This window comes from Gouania willdenowi, unplaced genomic scaffold (genome assembly GCF_900634775.1).
Source record: "Gouania willdenowi unplaced genomic scaffold, fGouWil2.1 scaffold_7_arrow_ctg1, whole genome shotgun sequence".
Taxonomy (NCBI): Eukaryota; Metazoa; Chordata; class Actinopteri; order Blenniiformes; family Gobiesocidae; genus Gouania; species Gouania willdenowi.
In genome coordinates, this window is record NW_021145245.1 from 449,704 (window position 1) to 473,551 (window position 23,848).

The 23,848-nt window shown below is 37.8% G+C and overlaps 2 protein-coding genes and 1 long non-coding RNA gene across 6 annotated transcripts; 1 reads left to right on the forward strand and 2 right to left on the reverse strand.

Moving 5' to 3' along the window:
- Window positions 1–1,971: 1,971 nt before the first annotated feature.
- On the reverse strand, window positions 1,972–7,442 carry LOC114460828 (transcription factor 7-like). Of its 3 annotated transcripts, none has more exons than XM_028442708.1 (9): window positions 6,998–7,442; window positions 6,150–6,287; window positions 5,169–5,367; window positions 4,008–4,060; window positions 3,841–3,906; window positions 3,557–3,704; window positions 3,304–3,447; window positions 3,142–3,237; window positions 1,972–2,167 (listed from the first exon to the last, which is right to left on the reverse strand). In XM_028442708.1, the coding sequence occupies exons 2-8, from the start codon at window positions 6,152–6,154 to the stop codon at window positions 3,178–3,180; spliced, it is 675 nt and encodes a 224-aa protein (XP_028298509.1). In that variant the 5' UTR covers window positions 6,155–6,287; window positions 6,998–7,442; the 3' UTR covers window positions 1,972–2,167; window positions 3,142–3,177. The 3 variants fall into 3 exon arrangements, with proteins under 3 accessions (XP_028298509.1, XP_028298507.1, XP_028298510.1); XM_028442706.1 differs by having other exon boundaries at window positions 3,304–3,453; XM_028442709.1 differs by having other exon boundaries at window positions 2,028–2,167; window positions 3,346–3,453.
- Window positions 7,443–7,489: 47 nt separating this feature from the next.
- On the forward strand, window positions 7,490–12,091 carry LOC114460831 (uncharacterized). 2 transcript variants are annotated; one of them, XR_003673759.1, is made up of 3 exons: window positions 7,490–7,613; window positions 7,685–7,748; window positions 12,034–12,091. It is a non-coding gene; the product is annotated as an uncharacterized LOC114460831 (long non-coding RNA). The 2 variants fall into 2 exon arrangements; XR_003673758.1 differs by lacking the exon at window positions 12,034–12,091 and adding an exon at window positions 11,936–12,015.
- A 5,354-nt stretch (window positions 12,092–17,445) lies between these two features.
- LOC114460830 (E3 ubiquitin-protein ligase TRIM39-like) lies at window positions 17,446–19,143 on the reverse strand. Its single transcript, XM_028442710.1, has one exon. It carries the CDS (start codon window positions 19,141–19,143, stop codon window positions 17,551–17,553), a length of 1,593 nt encoding a protein of 530 aa, XP_028298511.1. The 3' UTR covers window positions 17,446–17,550.
- Window positions 19,144–23,848: the final 4,705 nt, after the last annotated feature.

Consider the following 23,848-nt stretch of genomic DNA (forward strand, 5'->3'; position numbering starts at 1 on the left):
GATCTAACAACGTGATGTAATGCTGAGTTCCAAGCAACTTTAGATTTTCTCCTACTTGGAAAAGGGACTTGGAAAGCTGCTCATACTCAGTAAGTCTGTAAAAAAAAAAATGATTATATAGGTCAGCTATGTTTGAGATATTTCGACGCAAAATTGGAATTTTCAACTCGGAAATAATGAGTTCCGAGTTGCTTTGAACGCAGCAGTACTTGTTTCTCAGTCAGCTCGCGTCTTCATTGGCTACATTCCATTCCACGTCACAAATCACAGGGTCGTGAGTCAGGAATCCTGAGGAATTTTGGTCGTAAATACTGAACAGGTTTAATATTTACGATTGTTTGCCCCCAACCCATTTCAGAGACGATTATCAGGACATTTTCACTCTTAACACACCTCAGATAATGATTCTAGCCAAGAATTTAGATATAAAACTCAGAATTTTAGCCTGGATATCAGTTACACATTTTCAGGAAAGCACTGCATATTTTGCTCTGACGTGTGTGGGAAAATATCTCAGCAAAGGAAAAAAAAAAGAATTTTCCCGAATGGTAGCTTTTGAAATTTAAGGTTCCTGGTAATTCACTTAACATATGTTTCATCTGTTTTGATCTTCCTGAGATGCCTGAAATTTGCTACATAAAGCCCAAGGACTCAACAGCATTATTATTCATACATATATGACCCCTGGTGTTGAAACTGTGACATGACACCAGATCAAAGTCAAAGTCAAAGTCAGCTTTATTGTCAATTCCTATGCATGCACAAACATACAAGGGAATCGAGAAGACGTTTCTCACTTCCCACGGTGAACAGATAGTGTTCAGGCACAACAGAAAAGACATTCCTATACTAAAGGTAGACATACAATTTTTACAACAGATAAAACATTTACTAATACTAAATACTAAAACTAATACTAATATATAAATACAGTGTGTAGGTGGGAGTAGCATGAGTTCCTATATAGTTTGTTATGATAGTGCAAAGGCAAAACGGTCTTGGCAGCATAAAAAAATTCTGTATATACAGTAGTAGTGCAAGAGTGATAGTACAAAGAGCAGTCAGTAAAACAGTAATAAATAACAGCATTTTCAGTCTTGTTGCTATTTGGGGGGGGGGGGGGGGGGGATTCAGCTGGTGGATATGACTGAGGTGACAGAGGGGAGAGAGTTCAGCTTCCTGACAGCTTGGTGGATGAAGCTGTTGGTGAGTCTGGTGGAGCGGGCACGGAGGCTCCTATACCTTCTCCCAGAAGGCAGGACGCTGAACAGATTATGTGCGGGATGGCTAGTGTCTCTCATAATCCAGGTAGCTTTTCTGGTGAGGCGGGTGATGTATGTGTCTTGAAGATGACAGCTTCCTTACAAGAATAAGAAAATTAATATTTCATTGTGAAATTTCAAAGCAATAAATAGATAAATAAATAAATTTAATTTCATTCAGTTAATTAAAATCCCAATACATACAAAATGTGACATGGTCTGAAAGTGATAAACGTTTACGGTTAAAAAAAAAGAAGAAAAAAAAAGAAATCTGAAGTTGAATTTAAAATTGTTATTTGTGATGTCTTTATGACAATATTGGAATTGTTAATGCTAACTTACCATAATTCAGGGCAACAACAGTTGCCCCTGTTGATGTTGACGTTGTCCTTCTTGTTGCTGCTGATGCTGTAGTTGCTGCTGATGTCGCTGTTGACGTTGCCCTTGTTGTTCTGGCTGCTGATGTGGTTGCTGTCCTTGATGCTAGTAAAATACAGAGAACAAGTGGTGAGTCTTCTGATTTAGCAACAAAGGCAAAGTCTGCAGCAACATCAACAGCGGCAACAGCATCAGCAGCAACAACTACAAGGGCAATGTCAGCAGCAACATCAAAAGTGATAGCAGCAGCAACGACAAGGACAACGTCAGCAGCAACAACAACAGTTGCCGCTGTTGATGTTGCCATGACGATGCCCTTGTTGTTGCTGCTGCCTCTGTTGCTGCTGACATTGCCCTTCTTGTTGCTGCTGATACTGTTGTTGACATTGATCTTGTTGCAGCTGATGCTGTAGTTGCTGCTGAATTTGCTGTTGACACTGCTCTTTTTGTTGTTGTCGCCGTTGTTGCTGCTGATGTTGCCCTTGTTGTTGTTGTTGTTGCTGCCGATGTCGTTGTTGTCCTTGGTGCTAGGAAAAAAATAGAGAACAGCTGATGAGTCTTCTGATTCTACTGCAGGCTTGTTTCTAGGTGAGTCTCTATGATAGAATCCAACATGAACTAAAGTAATTCCCATTGTTAAAGGTCATCTTAGATGCTGATATGTGCATTTCAAACAATTTATGGAGAGCACAGACACAAAATGAAGTTATACTGATGCAAACCTCAATACTCTTAGACTGGGACATTAAACACATCTGAGATTAAACTTGTTCTCCGAGAGTGTGTCTGTGTCTGCACATCACATTAAGGTACACCTCATTTTTGTTTTAGAGCATTGATTGATTATCATTAGTATTGATTAAGGTATCGACAATATCCAAGCAATAAGTGAGGGATATTATTCCCAGCAGGTTATTCTCTTATATTGTGACTAAACTTTAATTTAATTCAGGGAACCCTTGTGAAATAATTTAATGAAAATTGCACAGTTTGAGAAAAACTGTGAGTTCTCAATTTGCAATTAAAAATGACTTCCGTCATGTGATCTAAGCACGAAAAGACTAGAGTTTCTTTGAAATATTTGGAGAAGATGAGATATCAATTTCTTTTTTTCCAAGGGGATGAATTGGATGCTCTAAAGTTTAGTTTGACACGTGTTTTAGACTAAGACACATCTGAGATTAAACCTGTGTTCAGAGTGTGTCTGTGTCTGCACATCAGTTTAGATACACATTATTCTTGTTTTATAAGATTGAGATTAAAGATTAAGATTAAAGATTAAATTTAAAGATTAAATTTAAAGATTAAGATTAAGATTAAATCGGGGCTTTCGTCTTTAATTGGTCATGTAATGTTGTTACATACATGGAATTTGTCCTCTGCATTTAACCCATCCTTGAGGAGCAGTGGTAACTGGTGACTTGATTTCACATTTGTGGAAAAACTATTTTGAAATAAAATCAACATAAAATGAAGTGATGTTTTGAGTAATGATACTTACCGTTAGTATGTTAGTAATGTTTGTTATACAATCCCATCAGTAGGAGGGTGGAGGCAGACGTGGAGCTTTGGTTCGTGATTTCTTACTCTTTGTCCCCTAAAAACAGACACGTGACAATTCTAGTCTGCTGATAAAACACTTCCACAGTCATGATGTCATCACCTCTAAGGTTGATGGGTAAACATTTCTGCGCAGTAGACTTATGTAATTCACTTTGTTGCTCCAGCCTGGGTTATTGAGAGCGTGTATATGAGCTTCCACTTGGGCTTCAGCTTGGAAGATCTGCCTTTTGTCTTCTGCCAAAGACTTATACTGTGGATGAACAATAACAAAGTGTCACACACACACACACACACACACCAAAGACAAAAATGTGAAGATCACAGATCATTCATCGAGGAACAAACAAACTTACGCGTTCAGAAAGAACTGGATTGACTGGGGCACTGTTCTTAATGCCGAGCTCTTCCTGGACTGTCTTCCTCTCGCTTTTTAAGAACAGCATAAATGCGTTGGGAGGTTTATTTACATACGTCCCCTTATCCTTCTCGTGTTTTCTTTTCCTGAAGGAACAAAATGCAAACAGTGAGCAGGGCAGGGAAACAGTAGCTGAGAGTAGTAGAGAGAGAGAGCAGGGAGACACTCTGATCTAGAGTTACTCAGGAAAAAAGACAATTAAAACAACTCAAGGACACTTACTTTGGAACTGGGACGGGTTCCAGGGCCTCTGGTGGCATGATAGCCAATAACTCATCCAACTCATCTCTACAAAGATAAAAACATAAACAGGCGGGATGAGAAATCATGTCACAAACATGTGGACCAACGTCTGTGATGGATCAGGTGTGTTTGTTTGCTTTGCTTACCGTTCTTCAAAAGAAGGAAAACACTCAGGTGGGAAGAATGGACTGCTGTAAAACTGGAGACACAAAAACATGAATATTAGACACCAGTTGCATTTTTCAATTACAATTACATCCTCAATAATAAATGTTCAAGTACAGCTATATTATGATTACGATGACCTGCATTTTTCCAATTACAATTCAAATTAGAAATATAATTTTCCCTCTGAAAGTCAATTACAATTACGTTGTCAATTTCTCATAAACCTCATAAAACGTGACCTTCCTCTTATGTTAGCTTTCTGTTAGTACCATGATAACGGGTCAGTTGTCTCCCACATCTTAAATCAGCTATAAAATACACTAAAAATTATTATCTATCATCCAATTTGTTTTTCATCTCTTGGTTACTTTGTTAGAATTCCTAATTAATGAAAAAAAATGATATTCATGTTTATGGTGTGGGCGTCTGAGCCTCTTTTCTGTCAGTATACCCCTTAATTATTATTTTTTTCCTTCAAATATTAAAATTGTCTGAACAGTAAAAAAAAGGCCATATTTTTCCATTTTTATGCTTTACTATATACAGCCATATCTCTGAAAGTGGGTGTTATTTTTTACACCTTACTGGATTCTAACTCCAGTTTAAGTGAGTTCATCAAACTTGAACTAGTTGTTAGGTTCTTATGATAGCCTTAAATCAGGAAAAAATTCCCAGATTTTTACATTTTTGTGGCTTGCTACTGACCGTTTTTCAAGAATTTCCATTCCAATTACTATTACAAAGTCAATTATCTGAACTCAGTTACAACTTTATTATGACTACAACAACAGTTTTTTTTCCCCCAAATACAAATACAAATACAATTACAATTTTAATTATTTCCTAATTGTAAATAATTATCAATTATGTGATTACAATTATATTTTACCCCAGCCATGGTATCAACCATACACCAAAAAACTACTGCTAGGGTCTGTCAAAGAAAACAAACCGAGTGATATTCCAATGCCACATAAGAACTGGATAAAAAGACCTAAATAAATCTATTAAAAACTGTGCTTCTAACAACAACAGAGTCATATAGAAGCAGGAGGAAGGGCCTGTCTGTTCTTAATAGATGAACAAATGTATGCTGTGATGTTGCCCACATTGGCACCATGTGTTTCAGTGATTCTTACTTTGAGGTCTGTTAATGGTGGAGGAGGACATCTACAAACATGAGTAGATGACGTCACAGGGTAAGTCGCCCAGTGCACCAGTCCTGCAACCTCTGGATAGACCTGCACAATATCGGTAATCTCAGGTAGGAGATGCTTCAACTCCTCCTCCTCCTCCTCCTCCTTCACCAAAGGTTCCATCACCATGGATAATGGTGTCCTGTGATACAAAGAAATAAACAAGAATAAATAAGATACACACACACACAATACACAAAATAACTCCCAAAACACAAATCAACAATAAAATGCCCAAAAAAAAAAAAAAATCAAAAATGACTTAACAAAGACACAACAACTACTTAATTACTTACTTAACGAACAAAATGACTCTGGAAACAACAAAAACATTATAGAATAGCTACAAAGACACACAAACTGTCAACAAAGTTACACAAAATGACAGGAAAATACAAAAAAACAACAATAAAGATACAGAAAGTGACCCCAAAAACGCACAAATCAACAACAATACATACAATACATGACAACAATGCAGAAAAAGACAGAAAATTACACAATATTACAATAAGAACCCCCAAAAAACAACATAATGACTCCAAAACCACACAAAATTACCCATATCTTGCGAAATTATTTGAATTCCAATTTTATGCAAATGAAATAATAGTTAGACGTCACACAAATCACTTGAAAATTGCTCTTCTATAACATACTTAGCCAAAAAATTTAAATAAAAATACAGCGGTTACAAAAAGGTGTTAGAACATCATTAAAAATAAGTCAGTTTTGTGTAAATAGTGGTGTCCCACACTGCTATCAGCTGTATTTCATGTGAATTAGTAGTTATATCTGTAATTATGTTGCTATTATTATCATTCGTTGTGATAAATGACCTCCACATGTACTATGCTGCCGCCTGGCGGAATATAGTAGGAACTACTTTCCGGTCAAATAAAGCCTAATAAAACTTCTACTTACCTCATTTTGAGAGCAGGGGTTGTTAATATGTGAATTCCTTGTTGATAATGTCGAGAAAGGGTCGCTGACGATTCCTGACAGAGTTTTCCTTGCAGACTGCACAGCGCACTGCAGATACAACTGTTTTCTTTCTAACCGCTTATATAGGGTGAGAGATGGAAAACGTGAATTTAAATAATGCTCTTCTTTTTTTTTAAAGTAACGTATTTGTTTTTGTCTAGTGTGGATGACGTAGTGGTTCCCAACCTTTATTGGGTTGTATCCCCATTCTGATATCACACATTTCTGGTGACCCCAGAGCAGGGCCAGCTTTAGGCCATGCATGAATAAAAATAGGTCATTTTTTTTTTTTTTTTTTTTTTTTTTTCTTAAGTCAATTATTAATTATTCTATATTTTTAAATTGTTCTTGTTCTACATCACCTGTTTTTCTTAATTATTCTATATTTTTTACTTGTTCTTGTTCTACATCACCTGTTTTTAATATTTATTCTATATTTTTTACTTGTTGTCATTCTGCCTCACCTTTGTTAATTTGTACCAATTGTTATAATTATAGTGTCATTTTTATGATGTTAATTGAGGGAGCAAAAGTAGTATCGGCTCCAAATATCGGCTCAAGAAATTCAGCAGTCTGTATTGGTCATCAGCTAAGGCATCGGCCCTAAAAAAAAAAAAAAAATATATATATATATAATAAAACACTGTTTTGTTTTTCTACATTGTGTTTCTTTAAATAACTACACTGAATGTACAGTACATATTTGTCACTGTGAGGATCCTAGTCTATTTTTCTTTGTCTATGTTTTCTCCTCCCTGTGTGTTTTCCTTAGAACTGGCTCCACCCACCTTGTCTGCAATCAAGTCTGCAAAGCTGCTTCTCATCTCCAATCAAGCTACCTACACACTCCACAGTATAAGATCAGCTCATTCTACCACTTGATGTCAGATCATCAGTTTACCAACCGTCATCTTTAAACTTCATCCTGCAACTGAACGTGTTCAGCCCCTCCACCTCACATCTGGATCACATCTCACTCACTGAACATCAGGAACCTACACCTTGGACCTCCTGCCAGCATCCTACAAACAACAACAATACGTTCTTTTGTAAACCTTACCTAAGACTGTTTGTGTAGCCCTGATAACTATATATGTGATTAATATTTATAATATTAATCTACATATTTATATAGGATTGACAGTGTAATTCATACTTATACAGAATTATATTTATTAAATATAATAATAAAGTATTTCAGCTTTAAGTTCAGTTGGGTGGTTTTGAAGGGGTTCTCCGTTGCTAAAACTCATTTCTTTAAAGCGTGTGACGTCACTTCCTCCACTCCACGTTACTCTCGCGAGATTACGTTCAGCCAATCACGTAGCTCGGTCACCTATTGCAAACAGCTGTGTTTGTTCCCTGTCAGAGAGTGACGACACACACACGGAGCTGCTACAACAGGTTGGTTCTTTAACATCTACTTTAGGTTTTTAACAACTTTAGTACTCACTACAACCTTTGTACACCTTCAGACTTCACCACCTCAGGGATAGGAGACATTTAATCCTGCTGAGCTTGACGTTTGAAAAGGAATTGGTGAGTTTAAATGTTTGTTGCTCAGGAGCATGCTACGCTAACTGAATGCTAATGTAATGCCATTGAACTATGTTAGGTGGCTAATGTTGTATTAGATACATTATGTTGAGTGCTGTTACCCCAGTATAACTGTTAACACTATTTAAGTATTGATTTGTGTTGGTTGAGTGAGTGTGGTGGAGCCATTTCAGCAGCAGAGGGCGCTAGAGGAGTGTCTCTACCCTAATCAGCCATAAAAGGAGGCTGTAATGAGCGTCAGGTGTGGCACTGGAGAACAAACACTTTTTATCATGTGGAATGTGAACATCTTTACAACATAAAACGTTACTGCTTTGGTTACATTAGGCCTGGGTGATATGGACCAATATTCATATCTCATAGATTATATAAACTCCATTTATTTATATTTTTCAATATAGTTTTAGAAAAAAAAAAACAATAGGTCAAAGGAGAAAAATACCACAAAGACCCTTTTATTAATCACTAGCAGCACAACATCAACATTTTGTTCCACTTGTGACTTTTTTCTTCATTAACCCTTGGGGCACCTTTACAAAAAAGTTCATCTTTGAGCTTGGGGACCAAAACGCTACACTGTAAAAAAAAAAAATAAATGAAATAAAATAAATAAAAAAAACATTTTTTACAGTAAAAAACTGGCAGCTGTGGTTGCCAGAGCATTACCGTAAACTGTTTTGTTAGAATAAGTGTTTATCCAGACCTTTTACATTTAGGAACTACCGGTCTTGTCAAAATATTACCATCATTAACACTGTTTCTACCTTTACGGTAAAGGAAGATTACTGTACAATTTACAGTAAGAGTTGATCACTCTAAAGTAGGGATGTAACGATTCACTCAACTCCCGATACGATTCGATTCACGATACTGGGTTCACGATATGATTCTCTCACAATTTATTTTACAAAATGGGACTGTAGACAATTTTTTTTTTTTTGGGAAAAAAACTAGAAAATACTGTATTATTGTCCTTTTATTTTTCGTTGTCAAAAGAATTCTTTGATAAACTATTCAATGCAATTTAACTAAAAATAAATCTTGAATGAAATAAATAAAGGAATAATACAAATGAAAATGAAGCCTATTAATTTAAATTCTGGTTCTATAATAAACAATGCAAAACTGCATAATAGTTCTTTTTCTTTTAAAAGTGCAACTGAAAATGTATTTTGTGCCTTAACAATTGGACTTTAAAAAAAAAAAAAAACAGTGATTACACTGATTTACGTCATATTTGTTTGGACCAGCAGAGGGCGCTGGTAAAACAGTGGTCGGTTGGCATGCAGATATCTTGCAGTGAAGAAGAGAAGCTATGCTAACAGACAGAGCTAATAGAAAAATGTGACTTTTACAGATATTCAAGTAATATTACAGATATTCTTTCGGTGCTTAAGGGGTAATGAATCATTTATTAACATATTTAAGAGTAGAAGGCGGCCAGAAAGAAAGTATTAGCAGACTCCGCCTGCCGCCTACACTTGTGTGTGCTGGTTAAAAAAAGTACTGCTATTCAATTTTCAGAAAATCGATATCAACCGTGATACCTATGAATCAATTTTTAACTGCCTTACGATTAATCGTTACATCCCTACTCTAAAGCATACTGTAAAAATATTTATCAAACATTTTCTCATATAATAAACTTATGCAGTAATTATTTTGTTACTGTGAAAGACAACTAAATTATAACATATGACTATGTATTACAATACAGGAAATAACTACTCCTGCTTTAAAATACATTTAGGGCACATTAAGGGTATATTTTTTAACAATGTTAAGAATACAAATCCATGAAATTTTCAATAAACATTTGCTCACAAACTGAAATTTAGTATACTGAGTAAAGTTTGTATGAAAAGACAATTTAAATAAAATAAATGTATCAAATTTCTTTCACTTTTCCATAGAACTTTGACTTTATTTTCAAGATCATTAATTGAACAATGAAGCTTTAATATGGTGTTTTCATCTCAGATTGATGGTTGTGAGTAATGTCAGGATCCAGAGAACAAATGAGGTCACTTCCTCTAAACGTCCATGGGCAGACAAAGTCATTTTTTAAAAGTCTTTCAGCTGGATCAGTGGGTGTAGTTGTTGTGTTCCTGTAGCTGTATGGCAGCAATAAGGCCTTTCTGTTGACTGGAAATGTTCCCCTGATGGACAGGATTTCAGGAATTAACATCTAGCAGTAAGAAAACAAAATGAACATGGTCAAAGTTTTATCAATCACATCTTGGGCAAAAATACATAAAAAAGGTTGTTTTATTACTCGCATATCTTCTGTCTGAGTACAGAAACACACCTATCAGCCTGGATCAATGGGAGTTTCCAGAGTAGGATGAAGCAAAATGGAAAGAAGTGGAAAAATAGGAGAAAAACAAAGCTTTCAGAGGTTTTTCTTTTTTTAAAGAACATTTTCTTAAAGAAACAACGAGGAAATACTGCCTGTGTCAGTACAGTAGCTTTTATTGTACCCTGTATGTTCAATGGTTGAATAAACTTCAGCTTTATTTAACACAAGCAAAGGTATTGTCTCTTAAAATTTGAATATTCATTCAAACCTGAAGGTAAATGTTCATATTTGAACTGAAATGAGACGTTCAGTTAAAATATTTTTTACTTGTTCTACCTCACCTTTATTAATTTCAATAAATGTTCCTTTTTTTTAAATTGAGACTTTTGTTGCATTTGTTATCATCATTGTGTAATTTTTATGATGTAAATTGAGGGAGCAAAAGTAGTATCAGCTCAAAACTGAAACACAGCAAAGCTCCGGTTTGTACACGGACCCAGAGAGAAGTGACATCACTACCGCTGATAATTCCCCAATCTTTCATTTCTAATCACATGCTAATGTGTTTGTTAGCCGCCAGACTGTGATTCAAATAGGTATTAATTAATAGGATTGGGTCTGAAAGCATGTTTATCACTGCACTCAGTGAGTTAGTGACGTACACACTTTGAAATACTGTATTTTTCAGAATATAAGGTACACCGGATTATAAGGCTCGCTATCAATGAATGGGTCTGACCGGGTCTATTTTCATACATAAGGCGCACTAGTTTATTATTGTTATTAAGGCACATTAAGAGAAACAAAATAGTCAGATGAGTCAAACTTTATTCAACTCATTAACAATAATTCTCAACATTGTTCAGGTTTAACACATAAATACAGAACAATACACTGACTTTTTCAGTTCAGTATGTTAAAGCACAGTACGGTACATATCACTCCATGAGGCTCCTGACTACAGTAGCCCTGAAGCACCAAAAATCCATCAAGCGGTGCAGCTTCATAGTTTACCAAAGTTGTACTAAAACATTTTGACACATTAATACATACATAAGGCTCACCTGATTATAAGGCGCACTGTCGATTTTTGAGAAAATTAAAGGATTTTAAGTGTGCCTTATAGTCTGAGAAATATGGTAGTTTTTTCTGCTTTCTGCACTAGTGTTTATTCTGAACAGTAAACATCTTTAATTTATCATCAACTGTGTGATTTGGATAACATTAAATAGACATTTCTTAACTTGTAAGGATTCTTTCAAACAAGATATCTATTCTTTTATTTAATAAACTTGATTTAAGTAAAAGGAACTCTGTGATTGGTTTAAACCTCATTACCTCAACAACCTGGAGGTTTGTTCCAGCTTTTTAAAGTGACTTATTTACACTGACTTTTTATTTACTACTACTACTTTGTTCAAGACAGCTTACACTAAGTTTGTGATATTTAATGTATCATACCTGTCAAGTATCCCGTTTTGGCCGGGAAACTCATGTATTTTATACCCCTTTCCTGCCACCTTCCCCTATTATTTTCCCTGTAAAAAATCCCGTATTTTAATGTAATCATCATTAAAAGATAGATAAAAAACATTCGTCCGCCTCTCCAAACTGGACGCTATCACTAACCTCGTGAGAACTGCCGCCTCACGTGACCTAGGTTGCAGTTCACTTCTCGCGAGAGTAGATGCAACTTCCTACAGCGGGAACAAACCCGGAAAATGGATGGATGTGAAGAAGGCGCGCCGGCGAAAAAAACTAAAAAGTCATGTAAATACCTTGAGAGATTGGACAGTGACTTTACTTTTATGAAGAAGAGCAGGATGGGTTCCAATTACCGGTTCTGTATGATTTGCAACTGCGATTTTAGCATCGCCCACGGAGGAAGGAGCGACGTAAATCAACACGAAAAATCCACTAAGCACAAGCGCCGGCTGGAGGCAAAGAAACATGCTCAGGGGATGTCAGCATTTGTGACAAGAAATCCCAAAGAGGAAGATGAGGTCAGTAATGTGGAGGTGAAAATGGCAATGCTGTGTGTTAAAAACAACGTTGCTTTCACCTTCTGTGACGACTTCAACAAGTGTGTAGCTTAGATGTTCCCAGGTTCTGCTATAGCACGAAAATACTCTGCTGACGCAGACGGGGTAAACGAGCAGGCGCGCTCGTCAAACTGAGGCAGCGGGGATTACGCACTGCGCTTCCATCCATTCACCTGGCGAATGTCCGCTCTCTGGCAAATAAAATGGATGAACTGCTGCTCCTAAACACCAGAAACTCAGACTTTTGCAGATCCGCCGCGCTGTGTTTTACTGAAACCTGGCTCAGTGAACTCATCCCGGACAGCTCTCTACATCTACCGGACTTTCAGCTCCTCAGAGCGGACCGCGTAAAAGAGCTCTCTGGGAAGACAAGGGGAGGCGGAATATGCTTTTACATGAACCAAGGTTGGTGTACAGATGTCACAGTGTTGAAACAGACGTGTAGCCCTAATCTGGAGAGTTTTTTCATAAACTGTAAACCGTTTTATTCTCCGTGGGAGTTCTCCTCGTTTGTCATGGTCGGTGTTTACATCCCACCTCAGGCTTGTGTAACAGAGGCGTTACAGCACCTGGCCGACCAGATAGCAGACGTGGAGAAAAAACATCCTGACTCTTTTCTTATCATTCTCGGGCATTTTAACAGAGCAAATCTAACTCACGAATTCCCTAAATACAGACAACATATAAAGTGCCCCACCAGGGGGGCTAACACACTGGACCACTGCTACACTGTAATAAAAGATTCATATCACTCTGTTCCCCGTGCAGCTTTGGGGCTCTCTGATCACTGTCTGATTCACCTCATCCCGACCAACAGGCAGAAGTTTAAATCTGCTAAACCTGTTGTAAGGACTGTAAAGAGGTGGACAGAGGAGTCAAAGCAGGAGTTACAGGACTGCTTTGACTGCACTGATTGGAGTGTTTTTGAAGCTGCATCAGACAACCTAGATGAACTGACTGACACTGTGACATCTTACATCAGCTTCTGTGAGGACGTGTGTGCAGACCAAGACTTTCTGCACATACAACAACAAACCCTAGTTCACACCTCAACTTAGGATGCTGCATCAGGCTAAGGAGGAAGCCTACACGAGTGGGGACTGGGACCTGTTTAAGCAGGCTAAGTACACACTAACCAAGGAGATCAGAGTAGCCAAGAGGTGCTACACTGAGAAGCTAAAACAAAGCTTCTCAAAAAAAGTCCCTTCAGAAGTGTGGAAAGGCCTGCGTGAGGTTACCAACTACAGGAAACCCTCCCCCCACCCTGCAGGTAACAAAAGACTGGCTGAAGACCTGAATAGTTTGCACTGCAGGTTTTCACACCCAACCCCGAGCTCATTAGCATCAGCCCATCACCTGGACTCTGCCCTTCCTGCTCCCCCCACTTCCCCCCCTACCTCACCCTCTGACCCCCCACCTGCCCTGAAGATCAATGAAAAAGATGTGTGCCAGCTATTCAAAAAACAAAAGATCAAAAAGGCTCCAGGACCAGATGGAGTATCTCCCTCCTGCCTGAAAGCCTGTGCTGAGCAGCTGGCCCCCATCTTCACACGGATCTTCAATACATCACTGGAGCTGTGTGAAGTACCTTCCTGCTTCAAAAGCTCCAGCATCATCCCAGTCCTTAAGACACCGGCCATCACAGGACTCAATTACTATCGACCCATTGCCCTGACGTCCGTAGTCGTGAAGTCCTTTGAGAGGCTGGTATTGAGCCACCTGAAGGACATCACAAGACCCCTGCTGGACCCCCTGCAGTTTGCCTATCGGGCAAACAGGTCTGTCGAGGATGCAGTCAACATGGGACTGAACTACATCCTGCATCACCTCGACTCCCCAGGGACCTACGCTAGGTTCCTGTTTGTGGATTTCAGCTCTGCGTTCAACACCATCATCCCGGTCATCCTTCACCAGAAACTCACCCAGCTCACAGTGCCAGCCTTCACCTGTCAGTGGATCACCAACTTCCTGTCTGACAGGAAGCAGCAAGTAAGGCTGGGAAGCATCACATCTAGCACCCGGTCACTCAGCGCTGGCGCCCCTCAGGGGTGTGTTCTCTCCCCACTTCTATTCTCCCTCTACACCAATGACTGCACCTCAGGGGACCCCTCTGTGAAACTCCTGAAGTTTGCAGACGACACCACCGTCATCGGTCTCATCAGGGATGGGGACGAGTCTGCCTTCAGATGGGAGGTGGAACAGCTGGCTCTCTGGTGCAGTCAGAACCATCTGGAGCTGAACCCGCTCTAGACTGTGGAGATGACAGTGGACTTCAGGAAAAATCCCCCCCACTCTCCCCCCTTACCATTCTGAATAGCAAAGTGGCTACCGTGGACTCCTTCAGGTTCCTGGGATCCACAATCTCACAGGACCTGAAGTGGACCTCCCACATAGACACATCCAGGAAAAAGGCACAGCAGAGGATGTACTTCCTGCGTCAGCTGAGGAAGTTCAACCTGCCCCAGGAGCTGCTGATCATGTTCTACACCTCCATCGTTCAGTCTGTTCTGTGCACCTCCATCACTGTCTGGTTTGGATCTACAACCAAACTAGACAGACACAGACTACAAAGGAAAATCAGGACTGCAGAAAAGATCATTGGTGTTGATCTGCCCTCCATCCAAGACTTATACCTGTCCAGGGTCAGGAAACGGGCAGGTAGCATCACTGCAGACCCCTCACACCCTGCACACAATCTGTTTAAACTCCTCCCCTCCGGCAGACGCTATAGATCACTGTACGCCAAAACTACCCGCCATAAAAACAGTTTCTTCCCCCAGGCTGTCACTCTGCTTAACACTACACAGTCATTGAGTGTCAGACCTGTTTCTGTTACTGTGAAATAACCCTAGAACTAAACATAACAACCCTGGATCAACCTGTGACTGTGAATGTTCATGGACATAATATTTTCATTTAAATGTTCACCTGCACTACTTATCAATGCACTACTGCACTATTATCTTATTATTATTATTGTATTTTTATTTTTTTTCTCGTTATTATTATTGTTACTATTATTATTATTATCTTGTTATTTTATTTAGTTTGCACATATTAGTCTAACTACTCTTATACTTTTATATTTATAATTATGTTTATACTTCTTTTTTTATTTATTTTTATTTATTCTAGTTGATTGTTATTTAATGTTACACTATCTGAGAGATCACAGGTCACCAAGACAAATTCTTCATGTGTATTAATACACTCTTGGTCAATAAAGTTGATTCTGATTGTGAAACTGCTGTTTTTCAATGTTCAATTGTAAAAGGGAAAAGAAGAGAAGGACACGGGATAATCGAAAAATGGGCCAATTTGGATTTGTTTTATGGTTTTTTGATTAAAACGGTAAAAAGTTTTTCTTGTTTTTTGTTTGAAAAGGAGAAGAAGAAAAACGGTTATTTAATTTTGGTTTACAGATGAATTTGGGATTATCCAACGATATCCAGACCCTTCACTCACCGGAGCATCATTAAGTTTTAACTCGACACAAACTTCCTCTTCTTCCCTCACAACTGGGATTCTGATGAGGAAACAGCTTATTGTCACTGGTTTGTAGACTTTTTGTAGCCAAACATAGGTTTTTACCTCCATCCAAAGAGTCAGGCTGTTAGCAGAGGGAGGCTGACACCTAGTGGCCACAGAGGAGACTGCACACACCACAGCAGCCTGGAACCAGCATCTAAAGCAGGAGTTCTCAACCTTGGGGCAAGGACCCTGTTTTTTGCTCATGCTTTCGCTTTTTCTGCAACTAAACCAAACTTGCCATATTTTAACATGCTTTCATCCCTTTTTCTTGCCATATTTTTGCTCCTTTTAAAGCATTTTTACTATATTACTCCCATTTCTGACACTTCCAATCTTATTTGAATGCCTTTTCTGCACACGTGTTTCCACTTTTGCACTTTCCACAACTTTTCCACCTAATGTCACAAATGTTGACCCATTATTGTCACTTTTAACCTATTTTCATCATATTCCATGCTCAATTTTTTTTTGCCAATTTAACCACATTCACCATTTGTCATTCCCATTATTAGCCAGTTTCAACTAATTGTTCCAATATTGACAGTTTTAACCATTTTTAGCACTTTATGTCAGTTTTTGCCCGCTCTAGTTTGCTACTTTAAACCCATTTCTGTGGTTTTAAAAACCCATGTCACCACCTTTTTCCTCATTTTGGTCACTTTGTCTAATTAAAAAAAAGGATTTCCATCTTTAAGATGACTATAAAAAATAGTAAACTTCCTGGATAACAGTAGTTATTATATTATATTATATTATATTATACATGTGGTTATCACAGTTTTATAGAACAATGGATGGCCCTGTCTCCACATGACTGTTCTTCAATGTTCATGTCTGTGTTCAACCACCTTCAGCGACAGTGGGGGTCCCCGCTTTCTGGAACTTTTATTTTGGCGGTCGTGGCCTGAAACGGTTGAAAACCACTGATCTAAAGAACAAGTCACCAACCTTTGTGAAACATGGAGCTACTTTAAAACTAGTGAATAATCCAAAGGGCTACCAGTGAGATAAACACTGAGATAAAAAAACTTCACGGTTTCTCTTTAATTAAAGGGTAAGATAATAAGGAAGAGTCGTAGTGACTTAAAAAGTACATTTTAAAGTTTGAACATTCAACACTTTATTCTTCTTAATTCATGCAAATGCTTTATTTTCACCACATTGTTTTTTGTAAATTATTTTTCTGTGTTTTTGTTTGAACAATTACACAAAGTTTACAAAGGGTGGCATACAACACACTTTGACAGATACAATAATAAAGTGTATAGATGCCTGTGATCTTTACAAGTGCTTTTTTTCTTGAAATAAAACTCAAAGAGAAATAAAAAAAACAAACAAAAAAAACAGTTAAATTCAATTAAAATTAAGTAAACCTGGATAAACACAGAATACTTCTTCGACGTTCAATCACCCTCTTTTACATGTAGGTTTCAAAAGTAATATGACAAAAAACAAAAGAAAAAGAAAAGTGTACATAGTTTTATATATCAACATTTATACCACATACAACACTTAAAAATAAAATGTACCACAGTTATACTCAACACAATTACAAATTAAACTTAGATGGATTTACAAAAACTCCTTAGATAACCTGAGCATCTTATTTTTATTACATTTCATAGAAAAAAATCATCATGTTCCTATTTTACGAACCACTAACACATTTTAACTGATCATAAAACATGTAACACGTTTGTACAATGAATCATTTTGTAAAATATTTTTTAAATCCACTTTTATTTCATCACAATCCAAACACCAAATGTGAAACTTCTTTAATGAAATGTTTCCTCCCACTGTTGAGAAACATACATGTTAGGTTGGATGGAGTGTGTAACCAACCTGGAGAAGTGAATGGTTGCAGAGAACCATTGAATCTATTGTTGGTGAGACTTCATCATGACACTGATCATTCACTTTGATTGACAGGACAGATGATCAGAGGTGCTGAGTTTTTACCACCATAGTTTAAACCAGGACTAAAGTATGGGTGTAGTTTATGAGTGAAGCAGCAGTGAGTGAAGGAGTAGATCAGAGCTGCAGCATCTACATCATAAAAGGAGACCACACCCTCCTCATAGTCCACAAACACACCCACCTTCTCAGGAACACACTTCAGATGAAGAATGACTAAAGGATCTTCATATGCTGTTTCCACATTTCCATCTCTGAGTGTCACAGTCCATAAACCATTCTTAGGAGTCGCAGTAATAGATCCCTTCCTGTTGATGGATTCTTTAACCACTCCTAAATCCCAGTCAGTTTTTCCTTTAACCTGAACCTCAAAGTAAAATCTACCTGAACTGAAACTCTGTTTCCCTAAAACACAGACACAAGGAGAAAATCTCTCTTTGTTGTGTGGAAGGTTCTTCTTCACATCACTGCAGTAAACTTGTTTTCCATCATCAGACAGGACGAGGTTAGGATGAGCTGTAAGAGGATCAAGAGTCACATCTACTGCAAACTGCTGCAGCCTCTTCATCTCTAACATCTTCATCTTCATCATCTTGTCACTGAGTGTGTCCTCCAGCTGAGCCACAGCTCTCAGCACAGTTCCTTCATGTGATGATGGATGGACCATGACCTCTGTCCAGTCCTTGGTGGCTGGAGGAGCTTTCAGGGAGCAGAAGTGTTGGAGGAGGTGGTCTTCAGAGTGGGAGAGCTGCTCCACCTCAGAGCTTCTCTTCATCAGCTCAAAGATTTCCTCCTCCAGCTCTTTGATCAAACCTTCAGCCTCTCTCTCTTCTGCTTCCTGTTGCTCCTCCATTGTCTTCATCAGCTCCTTCAGGCCTCTCTCAACAAGCTCCATCAAAGCAGTGAACATCTCCACACCTTCAGCTTTTACTCTGTCTGCTGCTTCCTTCCTGATCCTCACTGACTCTCTGATCTCCTCCAGCTTCTCTCGTCTCTTTTGGATCATCTGCTGAAGATGCACTTTCTTTTCTTCAAACAGATATTCTCCCAGAGGGACTAACTGGTGACTCCTGTGCTCCAAAACAGAACACATCAAGCAGACACGTGTCTGATCACTCTGACAGAACATCTCCAGAGGTTTGCTGTGCTTTGTACACATCATGGATTTCAGGTTGTCCACAGGCTCCATCAGCTGATGTCTTCCCAGGCCTGATGCTGTCAGATGAGGCTCCAGGTGAGTCTCACAGTAGGAGACCCCACAGTCCAGGCAGGACTTCAGGGCCTTCACTTTGGTTCCAGTGCAGACGTCACAGGGAACTTCTCCTGGTGCTGCTGCTTTCCTCTCAGATTCACGTCTGAACTGAGAAACCATCTCACGCATCATAATATTGACCTTCAGCTGAGGTTTAGTGCTGAACACCTGATTACACACGGGACACCTGCTGGTGGTACTGGTGTCCCAGTGTGTGCTGATGCATGTTTTGCAGAAGTTGTGTCCACATGATGTGGTGACTGGATCAGTGAGCACCTCCAGACAGATGGAGCACAGGAAGTGATGTTCAGACGTCCCACTGCAGGCAGCAGACATGTTCACAAACTGAGGGACAGAGACAAGCAGCACATTAACAGGACACTCTCATTGTTGTGGAACGTTCCTTTACTAATGTTTCTGAGTCCATCTCACTGAGATCACCTCTAGTATTTAGCATTGATTCAGTCATCCTGTAGTAATGTGGACAGTCGGCTGTGCCTCAGCAGCTGAATGTAAAAGTGCAATAGTTTGAATGTTTAAGGTTCAGATAAGTTCTAAGGTTCTCTCATATTGACACTGGAATTTTTCTAAATTATAGGTTAGATTTTTTGCGTACTTTATTTTAATGTACAATCTCGTTATCTTTAAAATAACCAATATATTGTGTAATAACAGACTGAAGTTTAACACAGCACAAACCTTTAAAGTCTGCATGGACCACACACTACATTTTACAGTGATTTTGTTTGGGAAAACAAATTAAACTAATTATCTGCCTCAAATGTAACTTATAAATACACGTCATTTCTGTGCAACTTGTGATTGAAATTCACAAGTTGTGATTAATCATGATTATTTAGTCAGATTTGCAATTGATTGGTTATTTTTTTAATCCTTTGACAGCTAATTTATATTAAAAAAAAATCGTTCCCCATGAGCAGTAGAGACCTTTCTTAGATGATATCACACATCACATGACTTTTAGTGGTGGGTGGTAGATGATGGAAACCAATGGCAAACTTTTTTTCAAAATGAACATTACATTTATATCAAACCTCATTTGGACTTGATAAAATGAAAGTTAAAGATATGGAAAACATCACGTCACCAATTCTAAACTTTAGTTCAAGTTATCTTCAATGTTCCTCAAATAAAGATATCTATGTAGTTGTAGATATCTGAGAAGATGTTTGGACTTGGCAGAAGTAGAAAGTTGTTATTCTGTTTGTTTTATTCATTTTTATATTAACTAGTCACATTTCCTGAGATGCAATTGCCGTTTGCTAAAAAGCAAAAGTGTTGATTGTCTAAAAAAGGAAACAAATGGTTAATTCATTCCTACATCAAATATGTTAGTTTCTCATGTATGAATATAATTTCTCTTTAACTAAAAAAATATGTTAATCTATAGAATTTTCAGTAGAATACTGGATTACAAAAATATTCAATAGCTACAGCCTTGAAACATATTGAAGACAATTATATATAACATGTTTGACGTGAATCCCTGTTTTAAATGTTAACAAAATGAGCTAAATGCTAAAAACAGCTAGAAAATTGTCACTTACCTTTGACATTAGACGTCCTATAATTAAGCCCTTCAATGTTTAAAGGTGTTCCCATAAAAAGCAGCAGAGCAGCAATCCATCACTTCCTTTCAGCAACTCAATTCCAATGTTTCCTCAATTTACAATTTATATCTTGGGATAAAACAAAATAATGATCACATGTTAAATGTGTCACATTAAAATTAGTAAATACTTGTTCCTGTTGATTTGAGGCCAGTGAAATATGGGCCTGTCATAATACATAATAATAATAATAATAATAATAATAATAATAATATTATGTAGCTTTACGTGCAGTGAGACATTCCGTTATAGTTTCTGATGTAAATATTATATGCCGCTAACACACACACACACACACACAGTATAAAATGATAGAATTCAGACTAAATGTTAAATGTTAAAATGAACAAATTTAAAATGAGCTTTTATGACAAAGTTGTTCCAAAGATCGTTCAATATCAGCTCATTCACACAAGATTATGACTTAATATGTAAACACATTTAGATTAAAACAAGCAGTATTTACTCACTGGATTCTGGAAAATCACAAAATTAGTCATTAAAGTTGACATTATTATTATTAGAAACTTACTTTGGTCTCAAACGTTGCTCACTGATGACATCTGCTGGTCAACGTTAATCAATATTATTAAAGCTACTTTAGTCGTTTCTGACGGTGCACGGGGAGATTCTGTAGAATGGTGGATATTCTGCAGCTTTCATCTTAGCCTGAGTTGCTATAACAACCTGTCAACATTGAGCTTCTATTTTAGCCTGAGTTGCCATGACAACCTGTCAACATTGAGCTTCCATTTTAGCCTGAGTTGCCAGGACAACCTATCAACATTGATCCTCCATTTTAGCCTGAGTTGCCATGACAACCTGTCAACATTGATCTGTTTGAAGCTGCCTTTTGTGATTAAATGTGTGTCTTATTAACATAGGAAGATCAAATATATTAAATTAAATAATGCAAACACACACATTTTACTCCTCATAGTGGATATACTGTATGTATAGACTGTTACATCAGGCATAATTACTACCAATGAGGGAGCGTCTTATACAACAATAGAAAACTAATGAACATTTTACTCACCAGGGGGCGCTGTTGGCCAAAAACTTACATACTCTAATATTTTCCTTTTATTTTTCATTGTCAAAAGAATCCCTTAATAAACTATTCAAAACAATGCAATTTAACTAAAAATAAATCTTGAATGAAATAAATAAAGGAATAATACAAATGAAGAAACCTATTATTTAAATTCTGGTTCTATAGTAAACAATTCAAAACTGCATAATAGTTCTTTTTCTTTTTAAAAGTGCAACTAAAAATGTATTTTGTGCCTTAACAATTGGACTTTTTTACTGTATTTACGTCAGATGTTTGTTTAGACCAGCAGAGGGCGCTGGTAACCCAGTGGTCGGTTGGCATGTAGTTATTCCACCAGTGAAGAAGAGAAGCTATGCTAGCACACAGAGCTAATAGAAAAACGTGACTTTTACAGATATTCACGTAATATTACAGATATTCTTTCGGTGCTAAAGGGGTAAAGAATCATTTATGAGCATGTTTAACAGTAAATGGCGGCCAGATTCCGCCCGTCATGTCCGCTTCTAGAAGGATTAATATATAGCGCCCTCTGCTGTTTAAAAAAACTGCGATTCAATTTTCAGAGCATCGATGTGAACTGTGGTACCTATGCATCGATTTTTAACTGCCTTACGATTAATCGTTACATCCCAAATGCACATGCATATTTTATTTGTTTATTGGATTCTTCATATTTAAGAACTTATTTTCTATAAATAGTACTAACTTATCCACAGTAATATCACTGATATCTTCATGTCTGTTTGATCCCCATTATTAGTGTTTTACTCTGTACGTCCTCACTGCCTCCCCTGCCCTGTGGTCTTCACTACAGATTAATCGTAAGGTAGTTAAAAATCGATTCATAGGTATCACGGTTCACATCGATACTCTAAAAATTGAATCGCAGTACTTTTTTAAACAGCAGAGGGAGCTATATATTTATCCCTTCTCTCGTCCAGAAGTGTTGGCGGCGGGCAGAATCTGCTACTACTTTCTTTCTGGCCGCCTTCTACTCTTAAACATGTTCATAAATGATTCCTTACCCCTTTAGCACCGAAAGAATATCTGTAATATTACGTGAATATCTGTAAAAGTCACGTTTTTCTATTAGCTCTGTCTGCTAGCATAGCATCTCTTCTTCACCGGTAGAATAACTGCATGCCAACCGACCACTGGGTTACCAGTGCCCTCTGCTGGTCAAAACAAATATCTGATGTCAATACAGTTCAATGACTGTTTTTTTTTAAAGTCCAATTGGTAAGGCACAAAATACATTTCTAGTTGCACTTTTAAAAAAATAAGGAACTATTGTGCAGTTTTTCATTGTTTACTATAGAACTTCATTTGTATTATTCCTTTTTTTATTTCATTCAGGACTTATTTTTAGGCAAACTGCATTTTTTTGAATAGTTTATCAAGGGATTCTTTTGACAATGAAAAATAAAAGGAAAATACTACAGTGTTTTCTAGCTTTTTCTCAAAAAAATTAAAGGAATATTTGTCAGTCATCATTTGTCTACAGTCCCATTTTGTAAAATAAATCATGAGAGAATTGTATCGTGAACCCACTACCGTGAATCGAATCGTATCAGGAGTTGAGTGAATTGTTACATCCTTATATATTACTGTAACTAATTATTTGTCACAATGAAGACAACAATATATCTCTTAAGGCATAGGGTAGTGTTTTTTTCAGAATCAGAATCAGAATCAGAAATGTTTTATTTGCCATGTACAGTTTTGAGGACAGTACAAGGAATTTGACTTGGTGGTTGGTGCACAAAACAAGCAACAAAAAGAAATAAAAGAAATAAAAACAGAACAACAAAGCACAACCCAGCAACAATAATAATAATAATAATGATAAATATAAAGGATGAGGGATAAATAAAGGATAGATAGAGAATAAAGGATAAATAGGATAAATATAAATATAAATATATATATATACAGTGCAGCAGGTATCAAGCTGGTGGAGGTGGTGATCGGGTGGGGGGGGGGGGGGGTTCAGTGGGTGACTTGGGGTGTGTTCATGTGGATGGTGGCAGAGGGAAAGAAGCTGTTTTTGTGTCTGGAGGTTCTGGTCCTGATGGACCGAAACCTCCTACCAGAAGGGAGAGATTGAAACAGTTTATGACCGGGGTGGGAGGGGTCGGCCACAATCTTTCCTGCACGCCTCAAAATCCTGGAGGCGTACAGGTCCTGGAGGGAGGGCAGATTGCAGCCGATGACCTTCTCTGCAGAGTGGATGATACGCTGCAGTCTGGCCTTGTCCTTGGCCGTAGCTGCAGCGTACCAGATGGTGATGGAGGAGCAGAGGATGGACTGGATGATGGAGCTGTAGAAGTTCACCATCATCTTTGTTGGCAGA

What these genes read in the sequence shown, in the direction of transcription:
- LOC114460828 (XM_028442706.1), bottom strand. An exon ending in ATCCAGTTCTTTCTGAACGC is followed by an intron (nt 3,454 to 3,556) that starts GTAAGTTTGTTT and finishes GTTCATCCACAG; the next exon opens with TATAAGTCTTTGGCAGAAGA. An exon ending in TTTACCCATCAACCTTAGAG is followed by an intron (nt 3,238 to 3,303) that starts GTGATGACATCA and finishes GTCTGTTTTTAG; the next exon opens with GGGACAAAGAGTAAGAAATC.
- LOC114460830 (XM_028442710.1), bottom strand. Translation starts at nt 19,143, where the DNA reads ATGTCTGCTGCCTGCAGTGGGACGTCTGAACATCACTTCCTGTGCTCC.